Below are 15,700 nucleotides of genomic sequence, written 5' to 3'. Positions count from 1 at the left end.
ATTAGAGAAATGCAAATCAAAACTACAATGAGGTATCACCTCACACCAGTTAGAATGGGCATCATCAGAAAATCTACAAATAATAAATGCTGGAGAGGGTGTGGAGAAAAGGGAACCCTCTTGCACTGTTGGTGGGAATGTAAATTGATACAGCCACTATGGAGAACAGTATGGAGGCTCCTTAAAAAACAAAAAATAGAATTACCATATGATCCAGCAATCCCACTACTGGGCATATACCCAGAGAAAACCATAATTCAAAAAGACACATGCACCCAATGTTCATTGCAGCACTATTTACAATAGCCAGGTCTTGGAAGCAACCTGAATGCCCACTGACGAATGGATAAAGAAGTTGTGGTCCATATATACAATGGAATATTACTCAGCCATAAAAAGGAATGAAATTGGGTCATCTGCTGAGACGTGGATGGATCTAGAGACTGTCATACAGAGTGAAGTAAGTCAGAAAGAGAAAAACAAACATCGTATATTAACGCATGTATGTGGAACCTAGAAGAATGGTACAGATGAACCAGTTGGCAGGGCAGAAGTTGAGACACAGATGTAGAGAACAAACGTATGGACACCAAGGGGGGAAAGCCGCGGTGGGGGTGGGGATGGTGGTGTGATGAATTGGGCGATTGGGATTGACATGTATACACTGATGGGTATAAAATTGATGACCAATAAGAACCTGCTGTACAAAATAATAAATAAAATAAAATTTAAAAATTAAAAGAAAGTAAAAACAAAAAACTAATACTAAACTTTCTTTGGGTTATTTGTATGGAAATATGTTAATATAAATGTTTCAGACATTACATGAAATTCCTAAAAATCTTATATGTTCTAGTATAATGTTATAAGTCATAATTCTAGTTATTATTTTAAAATGTGTCTCAGAAATAACTAAATTTCCTTGTCAACTGCGTTATTATGAACTTTCATCAAACTTTAACCGTGGTCATTTTTAAGTCTTTTGTCATTTACAGACAGTTCTGGGTGTACTCTGATGCTTTTGCAAAAATGTTCCTATAAAGGGGTAAAAAAAAAAAAAAAAAAGAAATAGGATATAATAGAAAATAGGAACGCGTTTTTGCATTATATTGCATGTGGTAAGGATAAGCATTGTTTTATGAGGCTCTTGTTTGACTCTGTCTATACACATACACACCTGGGTAGTCACGTAAATTTCTGACTGTGGGATGCAGTAGAAAATGTTCGAGCAACTCTGTTGGAAGATGTCAAAGGATTTTAAAGTTTGAGAATGACGGGGAACAAAGATAAGGCCACTAGGGGGCACCCTATCTCCTTCTGTTGCCATTGAGGTGTTTCCCTCAGAAAAGATGCAAGACAAACTCACCACCCAAAAGTGACCTTCCTCCTCCCCTTGCTCTGGCCATGGGAGCCTACTACTAGCTACGGTGGCCTCTCATGGCTGATGGCACGTCATCCCTTCCTGTCCATCTGAATTTCTGTCCCTGAGCCTGTGGTTGGTCGAGCTGAACTGTCCTAAGGCACGTATATCTGTCAATTTGCTCCACCCTATCAGGGTGGTCATCTTGGCCACACCTGCCACATTTGGCCTGGGCACCTGTCATGCACACAGCCAAGGTGGTCTTCTGTCCCAAATGTCCCCAAGGACATGACCAAGGCTTGCTCCACTTCGGAACCAAGTAAGAATAAAGTGGTGACCACAGGCAAGGACGCTGAGGAAGTCCCCAGCAACGCAGTTCAGGGGTCCACGCCTGCCTGGACTAGGGGTCACAGGTGAGGTCCCTCCAGCTTGCTCTCTGCAGCTGTAATATATACAGTATTCTCCTGTCACAAATCAAAACGCCTTAGCCTATTTTTTCTTTAACTTCAATTCTGCCAGTTGCCCAAAGAGCAGATTCTCTGGCTGTTCAGGTTGGCTGAGGAAGGAATGGAGCCCAGAGAGCCTCATGGCCTGAGTGTCCTGCTGACAGCCTTCCCCAGAGGGCTCCATCCACCCCTCCGCCTTGCTAAGCCAGCATGGTTGGAGTGCTTCTCTGCCTGTTACACGGGGTCTCCTGTGAAGTGGAGAAGTCTCTGGTTTACAACTGCCCTGTTCAATACAGTACCACTGGCCTCATGTGGCTGCTTAAATTCAAATTCATCAGAATTAAAACAAAACTAAAAGCTTGGCTCTGTGGTTGCACTAGCCACACTTCGAGTGCCTAACAGCCCCAGGAGTTAGTGCCCGCTGTGTTGGATGCACAGACACAGGACACGCCTGTCATCTCAGAAGGCTCTACTGAACAGCTCGGGTTTGGAAGGAGACGCTGAGCCACACGGTGGGCCACGTTCACTGTGGAGCTTGAGTGCATCTTTCTATTTTACTATTAAATTCCTAGTAGTTTTTCTTTTAGTCATTGTTTTCCTTTTTTGCCTAAAAATCAAGTGAAGAAGACCACTTCTGGTGTTGATTTCTGATTACTTGGTAACTATGGGTTGACCAAAACACGCAGACCCACATGCCCGTCCTGACAACTGACCTGCCGCCTGCTGCCCTCTGGTTAGGCTGCTTTTCTGAGGATTTTTCCAACTCATCCTCCACAGCCGCCACCACCCACCACCGCCTGGCAGTTACTCCTGTACCAGCAGCAACTGCCTCATCCCTGCGTCCTGAACTGCCGTCCTACGCAGGACCCTGGCTCCAGAATGTCAGGTGTTCAGAAAAAGAAAGCAGGTCAGCACAGTCTTACTTCTGAGAATCTGCGGGGGGCACGGCTGCCAGAGACCTTTTACTCTCCCTCAATTCTGTTTCGGAAATGTTTACATATTCTGGGAAAACCCCAAGACGTATGGTCGGGTACTTGCCCTTAAGAAGTTCAGAGTTTTGTTTCAAAGAAAAGCGATAAGCACTACAAATTGGAAGACAACCGAAGGCACTTTGTAAAGTGGTTGAAATAAAATTCTGGCCCCCAAATTGTGAGGGGCTCTTATCCTCTAATTTAGTTCCAAGTTTTCCATCGGAGAACTTTCCATTGGAGAATGGTTATGACAAGTACGGTCACGCTCTCTCTAAGATACACATCACCCCTCCTTCCCAAGCATGTATGTGGTCATGGAGGGCACCGGGCCGAGGCCTGTTCTTCCCCACGGAGGGTAAGCGATTGCTGAGAGGGACGAGCATGGCTGAGCCAGTGTGTCTGACAAGGTTCAGCCCCTTCTAACATCACCCTGTGAACTGGTCCTAAGTGATACGGTTCGTTTGTCTCTGGGAAAAACTCATCTCTCAAAGCTTAAAGATTCCAAGATGTCAGGCTGGTTCACTGTGAAGGAATGTCTTGTCTCAGAAGATTTCTTTCAGAAAGATGGTGCTTTGGCCTTCACTATTTGGTTCAGCCTGTTCACTGTTGATTCTAGCCTGGACAAGCAGGGCGGTGAGCCCTGACTGAGTGGTGTGGGTTTAGGAGGAAGGGCTGTGTCTGGCCCTCTAGCAGACCCATCATCTAGAAGCCGTCTGGCAATGACGGAGACCTGGGTTTGTATCCTGGAAGTGGCAGTTATTAGCTGTGAGTCCGTGGGGCTGTTCTTTGGCTATAGTCCTCTGTATTCTCGTCTATAAAATGGTGTAATACCTACTTGCAGGACTGGTATGAGAATCAGGGTTGTCACATATATTGGAGCTGCAGGCACACAGGGAACCCAGGCCATAGCATCGACTTTGCATTGGTCCAGACCCAAACTGCCCAAAAGAGACATACGACTAGTGAATGAAATAATTTTAGGGTACAAATGCCACCATCTTCACTGGACTACCAGATACTGCATATTGCTCCCCTTCAGTTTACAAATTAAAACCCTCTTGGATCCTGGCAAAAGAGTAAGACCCCAGCCAGGCTGCAGGGGGTGTGCAGCATCAGAGCCACTGCTTCATCTCTTTGACCCCCAAATTACATGGGTGCAGGCTGGTCATGTGGATTATGATCTGCAAGATGGGGAAGGGCTGGGTCTCTTATAATCACCAACCTAGGGCTCTTAAAATTACTCAACGGAAACACGGACCACATCAGACAGGCAGAGGCCGACCTTGCTGCTGTGAGCAACCTCATCTCAGGAACAAACTGAGGGAGCATCTCTACTGGTGAGTCATTGGTCTTCTTCTTTAGAGTTAAAAGAGGGGCTAACTCCAGGTTGTTGGGATTCTCAGAGTCCTGCCTGCAGCACTGTATGGTGTCAAATGCCCAGGCTTTCAAGCTCAGCTGCCCTTGGCTCAAACTCCATCTCTGCTATTTGCTGCCATGAGGGTCGGAGGAGAGGATTATGACTTCACCTGGTTCTGTAAGATGATGCTTGTAAGATGATACTGATAGTAATGGCATAGTTAGACCCTCCCCAGGAGATAAGGAGAGTCTAGTCACTGTGTGTGTTCCTTGACTAATCTCTTTTTCTGTTTTTCTTTTCCATTTTGTAAGACAAGCTGTTATCTTAGATTATGGTTTACTTTCTTTTCTCTATATATGTCAATATACAACTGTAGCAACTTCAGAAAATACAGAAAAATATAAAGGAGGAATGGAAATAAGTCACCCCTAATTCTACCAGCCAGGGATGAACTGCTGATAAAATCTGATCATTTTTCTATGTTTTAAAAAATATAGTCAAAACCCTATAGCTTACCACAGATTTGTAAACAAAGTCTATAGACTATGGGGCAGAAGGATTTAAAAGGTTCAGGACCCGGAGCTGCAGGCGTGTTTGCACATTATTACTGAGGGAAAAGAGCTACAGCTTTAATAAGACTCTCAAAGGGGTTTATGATCAAAGAAGGCTGAGAATCATGATCAATTCTACATTCACTTTGTCACCTACTCGTTTTAACAGTAACAGCCAATATTATATTGCATTCTTGGGGGGCGGGGAGGGATGAATTGGGAGATTGGGATTGGCATATATACACTACTATATGTAAAAATAGATAACTAATAAGAACCTGCTGTATAGCACAGGGAACTCTATTCAATACTCTGCAATGAGCTATACGGGAAAAGAAAAAAAGAGTGGAGATATATATATATCAGTTATATATATATAACTGATTCACTTTGCTGTACACCTGAAACTAACACAACGTTGTCAATCAACTATACTCCAATAAAAATTTTTTTTAATGTACTGCATTTTCCAAAATCATTAAAGGCGCTTCCTAAACATTTCAGTCATATTCTTTTATGCCTAAATTATACTTTGCTTATTTATTTATTATCAGACACTTACTATTTCCAAAGTTGTATATATTACTTTCTTTTTAATTTTCACAAATCAACCTAGGACTTTGGTTAGAGTAAATAAAGAAATAAATGGTTTTAATATTTCTAGAAGGGAAAGTAATTTTTAATACTCTATCTGCACAGAACTGTGCAGTCCCAATCTGTTAAACACTGTTTAGTTTACCAATTATTACAAATGAATTTGCATGGGTCATTTGAGGAAATTGCAATGCCAGCCTAAGGATGCAGCAACAGCCTTAGTAGGAGAATTATTAATTTATTTATCTATCTATTTATTTCTTTATTTATTTTTGGCTCTCTTCCTTGCTGCGTGGGCTTTCTGTAGTTGTGGCGAGCGGGTGCTACTCTTTGTTGTGGTGTGTGGGCTTCTCATTGCTTGCGGTGGCTTCTCTTGTTGCGGAGCACGGCCTCTAGGGCACGCGGGCTTCAGAAGTTGTGGCACGTGGGCTCAGTAGTTGTGGCTCGCAGGCTTTAGAGCACAGGCTCAGTAGTTGTGGCACACAGGCTTAGTTGCTCTGCGGCATGTGGGATCTTCCCGGACCAGGGATCAAACCCGCCTCCCCTGTATTGGCAGGAGGATTCTTAACCACTGCGCCACCAGGGAAGTCCCAGGAGAATTTTTTTTAAAAGCCAAGAGTAAGTCAAACAATAATGGAGATCTGACATTACTTTCAATGTCAATATTCTAAATGATGAAGAATATATTTTTGTCCCCATGTGAAGCAGTAACACACACACAGCATCGTCGGACCCACTTAACCTAGCAGCCCAGCGCTGGTGGGGCACAATGCCTATGGGTTGGCCTTTCACTCTTAGAGATCCAACATTTTGGGGTCCAGGAGGAGGGACTTCTCACTGAGTAGTCTTAGCCCAAAGACAAGGTCCTTCCTTGGAGAGAAAGGGTGCTTTGAGCCCATGAAATACCAAGGTGGCAGCAGGGCTGACATCCCTTCCTGTCAGGACCCAGCATCAGGAAAAGAAAAGCCTCCGAGGAGACCAGAAAGGAGAGATCATCTCTCCTTTTATGCCCCGTCTGGCCGGTTGATATTCTGACTTTGCTAAACCAAATGCCTGCTCTTCTTAAACATTTCCTTGAGGTGCCAGTGGGATATGGCACCGCTCACTGGAAGAGTTCCTGCGTACTGAGTACCTGCAGGACAGTGGCAGCGACTGACCCGGCCCTCCAAGGCCGATGCTGCCGCAGTTGCCCCTACTCCCACACCACAGATTTTATCACCCGTGTCTGGTCCATGGTCCCCGGCAGGGTCACAGGGCCCAGAGAAGGGTCAGAGGGAAGTGATAACCTTGAAGGGCTGGGACTCCCAGGCAAGAGACACAGCTATTTGGTCTTTGCCATAAGTAGCCCCACTGCGAGGCTGGCCACCAGCCCTGCTGTGGTAGCCCACCCACCTGACGTCCCATTTCAATCAGCTCTTCCGTGTGTTAAAGGAGACCCTCAGCCCTACACTGCTGGTCATAAAAGCTAAAGCAATGTTCCCTTCTGGGGGAATCTACCTTGTAAGAGATTCCTGAAGATCAAAGAGGCCCTGAGGGTGGAAAGTCATACACTGTGAGAGATGATGAAGGGGAAAGCTGGGGTTGGGCGTGAGGAAAACTGCCCAGTTCCCTGGTCAGAAAGCCGCTCGGCCAAAGCACTGGGCAGCCTGGGCTCTCCCCTGCCCTGGCTCCCCATCACGGCAAGACGAGGCAGGATGGATGGCCCACCTAGGCAGAAAGGACCAAACACCTCTTGGTCTCCAGGAGCCTCCTTGATGGTGGACCCCCTGGAAGGGGGATATTGCCTTAGCTTTCACAATTCGTAGTCCAGGGGTCAACTTAACAGAACATGGGGCACAGGCTGGGTGGGCACCTTCTCCGAGGCTTGGGCAGATGAATACAGCCCTCCCCACTGAAGAGCAGCGCAGCTCTTCCAAAAGGACACAGTCCCCAGTTCACCACGTGGTGACCTTTGCTTCCAAGGCCGTTGAGCACAGGATTTTATGGAATGTGGGTGGGGTCAGTTACCTGTTGTCTCCCAGACGGGTGAGATCTTGAGAACTTTAGGGCCAGGGAAGGGTTCCTCGTCCTGTCTGAGCAGTTTCCCCTCAGAACTGGTTGTCCCCAGTATACTGGGCTGTTACTGAGCAGAACAGTGGGTAGGTTTAGGAGGTGACTATCTGCCCCCTAACTGTGGGCAATGGGAAGACAGGAGGGATCACCCTGAGCCCCGAATATATATAATTCCTGTGGTTTGACTCCCAGGGGTCCATCAGAACAGACACCATGGCCGAGTATGACTACGGAGACCCCGGGTTCTTCAACGCTTCCAATGACAGCATCCAGGGGCATGAACACTTCCTGCAGTTCAGCAAGTTCTTCCTGCCCTGCATGTATGTGGTGGTGTTCATCTGTGGCCTGGTGGGGAACTCCCTGGTGCTGGTCATATACATCTTCTACCAGAAGCTGAAGAGCCTGACGGACGTGCTCCTAATGAACCTGCCCTTGGCTGACCTGGTGTTCGTCTGTACTCTGCCCTTCTGGGCCTATGCAGGCATCCATGAGTGGGTCTTTGGCAACGTCATGTGCAAAACCCTGCTGGGCATCTACACTTTGAACTTCTACACGTCCATGCTCATCCTCACCTGCATCACCATGGACCGCTTCATTGCAGTGGTTCAGGCCACCAAGGCCTATAACCAGCAGGCCAAGTGGATGGCCTGGGGTAAGGCCATCTGCTTGTCCATCTGGGTAGTTTCCCTGCTGGTTTCCCTGCCGCAGATCATCTATGGCAATGTCCTTTACCTTGACAAGCCTGTCTGCGGCTATCACAACGAGGAGATTTCCACCATGGTTCTGGCCACCCAGATGACACTGGGGTTCTTCCTGCCACTGCTTGCCATGATTGTCTGCTACTCAGTCATAATCAAGACACTGCTTCAGGCCCGAGGCTTCCAGAAGCACAAGTCTCTGAAGATCATCTTCCTGGTGGTGGCGGTGTTCCTGCTGACCCAGACGCCCTTCAACCTGGTGAAGCTCATCCGCAGCGCGAGCTGGGAGTACCACACCATGACTAGCTTTCACTATGCCATCACAGTGACAGAGGCCATCGCTTACCTGCGTGCCTGCCTTAATCCTGTGCTCTATGCCTTTGTTGGCCTGAAGTTTCGGAAGAACTTCTGGAAACTTGTGGAAGACGCTGGCTGCCTCCCTCACCTGGGTGTCTCAAGCCAATGGAAGTGTTCAGAGGACACTTCCAAGACTGCTTCAGCCTCTCGCAACACGGAGGCGACCAGCATGTTCCAGCTGTAGGCCTTGCTGGGCTTGGAGAGGCTGCTCAGGAAGTCACAGGAGCATGGCTGTGTCCTCTAAGGCTTTGTGTATAGCAGGAGCATTCTCAAGGAGAATCAAATGGTGCAGCTGGGGTGGGATGCTTCTTCTCAGGCATGCGCAGACTGTGCTCTCTTCTCTTACACCCAGGCCTAAAGCTCAAAGGGGAGTCTGAAAGCTGCCAGAGCTTTCCTTCCTCTACCCCGAGAATACTGACACCAGGGAATGACATGTGATTCTCAAGACCCCAGCTTCTCCTTCAATGGGAATGGGAATGGGACTAAGGGTTGAAGAGGGGGACCTGGACAACAAAGGTCTTGATGGCACGTGACACTCTGGGCTCCCAAGTTCAGAAGATTCTTCTGCAGCCTGGGAAGCAGGGGAGGTTAAAGCAGCCATGAAAACCAGTGCTGACACTGTCACTCAGACCTCCATCACCAGGTACCCAACAGAAATGAGCTCAGGTTCTGCCGCGCCTTGTGCGGTTGGTTTTATATAGATAGCTGCTTTATGTTCTCTGATTAATCCTGGAAGGACTAGCACCAGGGAATATGAATGGGCCAAAGCAAATTAGGGTCGGCTGAGGATTCCAGTGGGCCACAGAATGCTAGAAAAATGTGAAAAGCTGAGTTTAAGACTATCATGAGTCTAAGCAGCACTTCTGAAATGGATCTTTGGTGGGTTTGCTCATTTAAAACCTGAATTTATGCAATGCCTCACACACACACAAATCGTATATAAATGTATATATAATACACACACACACATCTCAAACAGCATGATTTTCAAGACTGAGAAATAAAACTTTTTAAAAGTCTCCAAACTACTTTTATCCTTAGGCACATTCCACCTTACTGTGATACTCCTGAATATACCAAAAGTGATCGCTTGTGGGCTCAGAGAACAGGAAATAAGTTAAAACTGTCAACTTCCAGGGCACTGCTCTATCAATACACCAATGATAACAACTGTGGCTTCAACCTCCTGCCCAGAACAAGAGGTGCATTTGTTACCTCTGGGACGTGGTCACAGAATGAGGCAGAGTTTTATATGTCAGTCACTTGTTTGTGCATGTTTATTAGATCCCAGCAACCTGCTCAACAGGCTTAAAGTGGCCTTTTTGGCTCACATGTCACAAAATCACTCACTGAAATATGGAGAACCTGTTGACAACAGCTAAGAAGAGTGCTCAGGGAGGTGGGCCAGAAAGGGCCGAACAGTGAGGTTTCGCAGCTTGGACAGACCCAAGTCACGAGCGGGTAAGACCAGCTGGTAATCTTTTAATCACTTCCGCTTTGGTGAAACGTGGACCACAACAGTACCACCTCTCAGGGCAGTCGTGCGAGGACTGGAGAGGGTGCACACAAACACTTAGCACGGTTTGCATTTGTGGGAGGAAGGGCCCCCAAAATGGTGGTAGTTATTCTCTCAAGAACCAGCCACACAAAACGTTAGCCGCCTGCCTTTCTCTGTGCACTGGCGGGGCATGGGAGGGTCAGCTTCATGCCTTCCAGAGGTGCACGGCACAGTCCAGCTGCGCACAGGCCAGCCTTGCAGGGCCCAGAGGGCCACCGACTGTTTCATACACATGCCTCAACGCACCCACGGGGAGAGTGGCTTTACTGTGCTCAGGCCGCATGGACTACCCAGTGCTCCTCAAACACCAAAACCTGCCCTTTTCCTGGTGACAAGGCTGACTTTCAATTTGTTTACGTTGGCTTCAGAGGGGGAGTTTTGGTCACCCTACTCTGTGCTGTCACCTTAATGTCAAGCACTTCTGGCAGAGGGGCCACAAGCCCCTGGCCTCCCCACCAATGTCCCAGAACAAGAGGCAGAGGCCCTAACTGGGAAGGAACGAGTGAAGAGTCGGGGAGCCAGGGGCCCTGCGGCCTTTCCATGTGTCCCCACGGAGGAAAGCAGTGTGGTGGGATGGGAAAAGCAGGGCTCTGGGGTGACTCAGACACTGCCCCGGGGAGAGCTCCAAATCTGTCCATCCCGGGACAAGCCATGCAGCCTCCTCAAGCCCGTTTCACCACCCACACCCTGAGCTGACGACGGCCCTCCTTCCAGGAGCGCTGTGAGGCACGGACAGTGCACTCCAAGCCACGCTGGGGGCTGCTGGTCACGGCAACAGAGGGGCGGCTGCTGGGACTGCCAGGTTCTCCCCAAACGGTGCCTGCCTGGCTGAGTCAAAGGAGACCATGCACCCATCAGGCCGTGCCCCATCCCAGGCCTATTATATGCCCTCTCTCCAGGCTCCTTGCAAAAAGGTTTTGCACTGGCCCTTCCACAGCTTAGGAGAACCTGCCTGCCTGTCCTGAGGAAAAGCACAGCAGCTGAATCTTCTTTCACCTTCTCTGCCTCCCCAGTCACTCGTTGGCCCTACTCTCTGGGTCCTCACCTGCTCACACTTGGGAGTAGAGATCTTTTTCCCAAACCCCTCCTGGGTACACACCATTACGGGCAACAGACACGGGCACAGCCCAAACAAGGCTTTCACTCTCGACTTCACTCATCCACAAGACAGCCCCATGGAGCACAAGCTCAGACCCGCCCTTCTCCCCTTGGCTCTCCCCTCTGCTCCCACGCACCAGTGCTTGACGTAAGCAGCCTGGGGTGTGGGGGAAACTGGCGGGAGGGGGTCAGGCTGGGTGTGGACCCTGGGTGAGTCCAGTTGGCCTCACGTGTGGCCTCAGGGTCTCCTCCCCAACCAGGTTCCCTGAACTTGCAGGCCGGGGGTGGGACGGTTAGAGGCCATGATGGCCACACTGTCTGAGATGTGGTGAACACAGGGTGAACCTGATTCCAGGGGCTACCTGCAGCCAGAAGCCCGGGATTCTCAGTGAGCATTCTGGACTGAGGAAATGGTACTGCAGGAGAGAAAAAACAGAAGGTGCCCGTACTGGAGGGGTGGAGGCGGAGCAAAGAGCACAGGGCCCAGGAGTGGCTGGGGCGCTGGTTCTAGCCTCGTTCTCTCAGGGCAGCACCGCTTCCACAGGCCCTGTCCTTTGTGGTCCACGGTAACTCCCAATGCCATTTGGTAGGATGCCTGGTACTATCATCCCTGTTTTCCAGATGAGGAAACTAGTTCAGAGACATTACTACCTGCCAAAGCTCACACAGCAGAGCTAGGGCTGGAACCCCGGTGAATAACCTCTTTCTCTTCCCCCAAATGTTGGCTGAGACGGCCCGGGGTACCTGACAACTCTGTACTTGTCTGAAGGCGGAGATGCTAGGTTAACCCAAGCACAAGGTGGCTTTCTGACCTTAACCGTTATCACCATATCCTGTTCTCGGTTTGAGATACCAGGTATCGTATCTCCTGGTTGGTGATAAACCTGCCACAGATCCCCGAAGCACTCTGACCATAGAGCACCTGTTCTAAAGCAAGTACTGGCAAAGATGCTCTGTGGGTCAGGGACAGTCTCTGTGCGTGAGTTTGAGCTCAGTATCATCTGGGCATCTGGTGGGATTTTCGTTGGCGAACACAACTGAGCTACGAGATGTAAGGAACCAGGGCCCGTCGCAGTAGACACCACAGTGTGGCCCTTGACCTCACAGCTCAGGGAAAACATCACCAAAACCACGCAATTCCATGGAAGGCTTTCCACATCATTTCCATCTGATCCTCCTAACAACCCTAGAGGTGCCGTCCCTGTCTCTTCTGTACGAGGGAGGGAACTGAGTTCGGGGGCTGTGGTGCTCAAAGCCAGGGAACCTGGAGGCAGCAGACCAGGAGTGTCTGACTCTGGACCTCAAGCTCTTCATGAGCACGGTCTGCTTGAGAAGGGAAGCCGGGCCTGGAGGAGGGAATGGCTGCTGGAAGCAGAGCAGAGGCCAAGGGACCCAAGGCCAGGCCTGTTGCTGGAGGACAGAGTTTCTTTCCTCCTCTGTCTGCCTCGGTCCTGAGAAGAGCTGGGCACCTGGTCAGGGAGACGGCTGAGGGTGGGCCTGGGTCACTGTTGGGAGGGGTGTGCACACCTGCAGGGTTCTGGAGAATATCACCCCTCCACCTGAGGTGGGCTGTGCTCCTGAGCCACGTGCAGGGGCCTCTGGGAGGCTGCTTAGGGATCTGCGGGATCCTGCCAGGTCTCCCAAGAGCCTGGATTCTGGGACCTGTTCCTGTCCCATCACGGCCAGGAGGGCCAAGGCAGACAACTGTGTCCTAAGAATGTGGTGGGGGGGGGCGGGGAGGAGTGGAGAAAGAGGCAGGGAAGGTGGGCAGGTGTTTGATGTGAAGATAGGGAAACAGGACCAGGAGAAGAGGGCTGTACTCTTCAAAATGAATCTCGGGCCTGTGGACTGGAGGGAGGGGTTCTGGGCACAAAGCTTAGTGCTAACACTTACAGCCCCCTGACCCGGAGCAAGTTAGCTGGCCTCCTGAGCTTCAGTACCTTGACCTGTAAAATGCGGACCATAATCCGTACTCTTTGAAGGGTTGGGCAGGGACTAAGTGAGGTCATGTGCAAAAGCTGCTACACAGGGAAAGTGCTCGACAGACACTGCCTCCAGGAAGCCTCCCCCCCCCCACATCAGGGCTTTCACTGCCTTTAACCCCTCCTGGACCACTTCTTCCTTTGGACTTGCTGATTTCTTTCTCTCAGTGTCTTGGCAGGGATGCATACACAAACCCAGGCTCTATACCAACCCCTCACTCCCCAACCCCACCAAACCCGTCTGAGTTTCTCAGACTCCTGGTGGTTTTGATTGGTCCTAAGCTTAAGAAGAAAAAGAACATAAGAAAAAGCCACCAGAGACACAGGGGTCTGTCTCTGGCTAACTCAAAGGAAGGTGTGAGACAAGGCAGGCCCTGAACTGACTTGGAGGGCTGGCCCTTCACCCAAACAGATGATGCATGGGGACTGCAGGTCCATCCATTAGCCCTGGATCTCCCTTGGAGGCCGCAGGCCAGCATGCTAGCAGTTTCCTTTCCTTGGACCGCTTCCTGATTTCCCATGACCAAAACACACTTATTCGTCAGCGGTCAGAAGACCTTCTGCTTTTGTTCCTACTGAGAAAGGGGAGGAAAAGGGAGCTGCAGGCGGCACCTTCTCATGCAGGTGACACAGCCCAAGGTCATCCTCCCGGGCCCTGAGCTTCCGGTCCTGCTCCCCGGACCCCTTACCCACCTACCCACCTGGCCAGCAGTTGAGGCACAGTCAGTGAAGAGTTGCCAGGTGACGACGGCATGAGTATGGCTTAGTGCAAATGCAACAGAACGTGCCCTGGGGACCACTGAACCATGGGGGTTGGGGAGAACGCTGCAGGCTCACGCAGCCAGGAAAGGTTTCAGAAGGAAAAGAAAGGGCCCATGGTCACAGTGAGCAGAGGCTTTCTTGGGTTGGGTGATGGGGCTGGCTTTATCCATGAGGCAAGGTCAGTCACCCTCAAGCAAGAGAACAGAAGAGTATGGAGACATACACTTGAGCCTAAAATCTCCTACGCTGAGAACCTTCCGAAGATTAAGTGCATCTCCTCCCATGCAGCAGAAATCCTGGATGATAAATCTGACAGCCCTTCCTCTGAACTCTGGGCAGGAATAGAGGAACAGAGATCTCAATACAAGTCGGCAAGAGCATCACAAAACTCCCTAACTGGATAGAAAGTGAGTCAACGAACGTCTGGACACAGGAGCCATGTCAATTCTCCCTTGAGCTTCTAAACAGGCAGTGCTTTGCTGCAGGAACCGCAGTTAAGCCAGACTCCAGGGGCCGAGAAACACCAAGCCAGGCTGCCATGTAGGGGAACTTGAGTTTTCCCAAGGGTCCCCTGGCTTAAACTCTTGACACTTTAATACAATGGCACTTTGTGCAGTTACTTCATATATTTAGAAATTAGCCATTGCAGAACTCTCCTCACAGGCCTTGTTGGGAAAGAGCTGGCCCAGAGCTTCCCTGGTGGCGCAGTGGTTGAGAGTCCGCCTGCCGATGCAAGGGACACGGGTTCGTGCCCCAGTCCGGGAAGATCCCACTTGCCGCAGAGCGGCTGGGCCCGTGAGCCATGGCCGCTGAGCCTGCGCGTCCGGAGCCTGTGCTCCGCAACGGGAGAGGCCACAACAGTGAGAGGCCCGCGTACCGCAAAAAAAAAAAAAAAAAAAGAGCTGGCCCAGAAAAATGAGAGGGCCAATGGAGAGCCGGTACTAAAGGACACCCCTGTGCCTGATGCTGTCCACCTGCGGCATCGGGAACATCTGGTGGGTCTGGGTCACTGATTAAGAGAAGCACAAGATACTGGTGATGGGGCAGGCATGGGCTGGGGGAGGGGAAAGTCCCCCGGGTTCCACAAAGCACTGGGTAACGAAGTTGGTTATATTTTTATTGCTTTTAGAACTTTGGGGTGGATGTCCCTGGCAGTCCAGTGGTTAAGACTCCCCACTTCCACTGCAGGGGGCACGGGTTCGATCCCTACTTAGGGAACTAAGATCCTGCATGCTGCATGGCGCAGCCAAAAAAAAAAAAAGAGGACTTCTGAGAGAAACATCTACTTGAGAAAACAGAAATTAATCTTGTGGCACCATTACCAAGCCTGATGACTGGTTCCAAAAGATGAACACGGTTTTTTTTTTTTTTTTTTTGCGGTACGCGGGCCTTTCACTGCTCTGGCCTCTCCCGTTGCGGAGCACAGGCTCCAGACACGCAGGCTCAGCAGCCATGGCTCACGGGCCCAGCCGCTCCGCGGCATATGGGATCTTCCCGGACCGGGGCACGAACCCGTGTCCCCTGCATCGGAAGGCGGACTCTCAACCACTGCACCACCAGGGAAGCCCATGAACACGGTTTTTAAAGAGCAGTGCATTACTCTGAGCGTGGCTACAGCAGCCCAGCAAACGTTGCTCTTATGGGCTGAATTGTGTCCCCCCGCTAAATTCCTATGTTGATGTCTTAACGCCCAGTATCTCAGAATGTGACTGTTTTTGGAGATAAGACCTAAAAGAAGTAAGTTAGTTAAAATGAGGCCAATAGGGCTTCCCTGGTGGCGCAGTGGTTGCGCGTCCGCCTGCCGATGCAGGGGAACCGGGTTCGCGCCCCGGTCTGGGAGGATCCCACGTGCCGCGGAGTGGCTGGGCCCGTGAGCCATGGCCGCTGGGCCTGCGCGTCCGGAGCCTGTGCTCC

General features: G+C 50.2%; 2 protein-coding genes across 2 annotated transcripts in view; one reads left to right on the top strand and one right to left on the bottom strand.

The window, feature by feature from the left end:
* The window catches only part of FYCO1 (FYVE and coiled-coil domain autophagy adaptor 1), a 58,598-nt gene that overhangs the window by 25,525 nt on the left and 17,373 nt on the right, over positions 1–15,700 (bottom strand). The gene's annotated exons all lie outside the window — the stretch shown is intronic.
* On the top strand, positions 6,226–9,310 carry CXCR6 (C-X-C motif chemokine receptor 6). The gene has a single exon (XM_028479728.2). It carries the CDS (start codon positions 7,545–7,547, stop codon positions 8,568–8,570), a length of 1,026 nt encoding a protein of 341 aa, XP_028335529.1. The 5' UTR covers positions 6,226–7,544; the 3' UTR covers positions 8,571–9,310.

The sequence above is a fragment of the Physeter macrocephalus genome, chromosome 18, assembly GCF_002837175.3.
Source record: "Physeter macrocephalus isolate SW-GA chromosome 18, ASM283717v5, whole genome shotgun sequence".
In the NCBI taxonomy this organism is placed as follows: Eukaryota; Metazoa; Chordata; class Mammalia; order Artiodactyla; family Physeteridae; genus Physeter; species Physeter macrocephalus.
The sequence above is the reverse complement of the archived record's forward strand: the minus strand, read 5'-3'. Positions and strand labels throughout refer to the sequence as shown.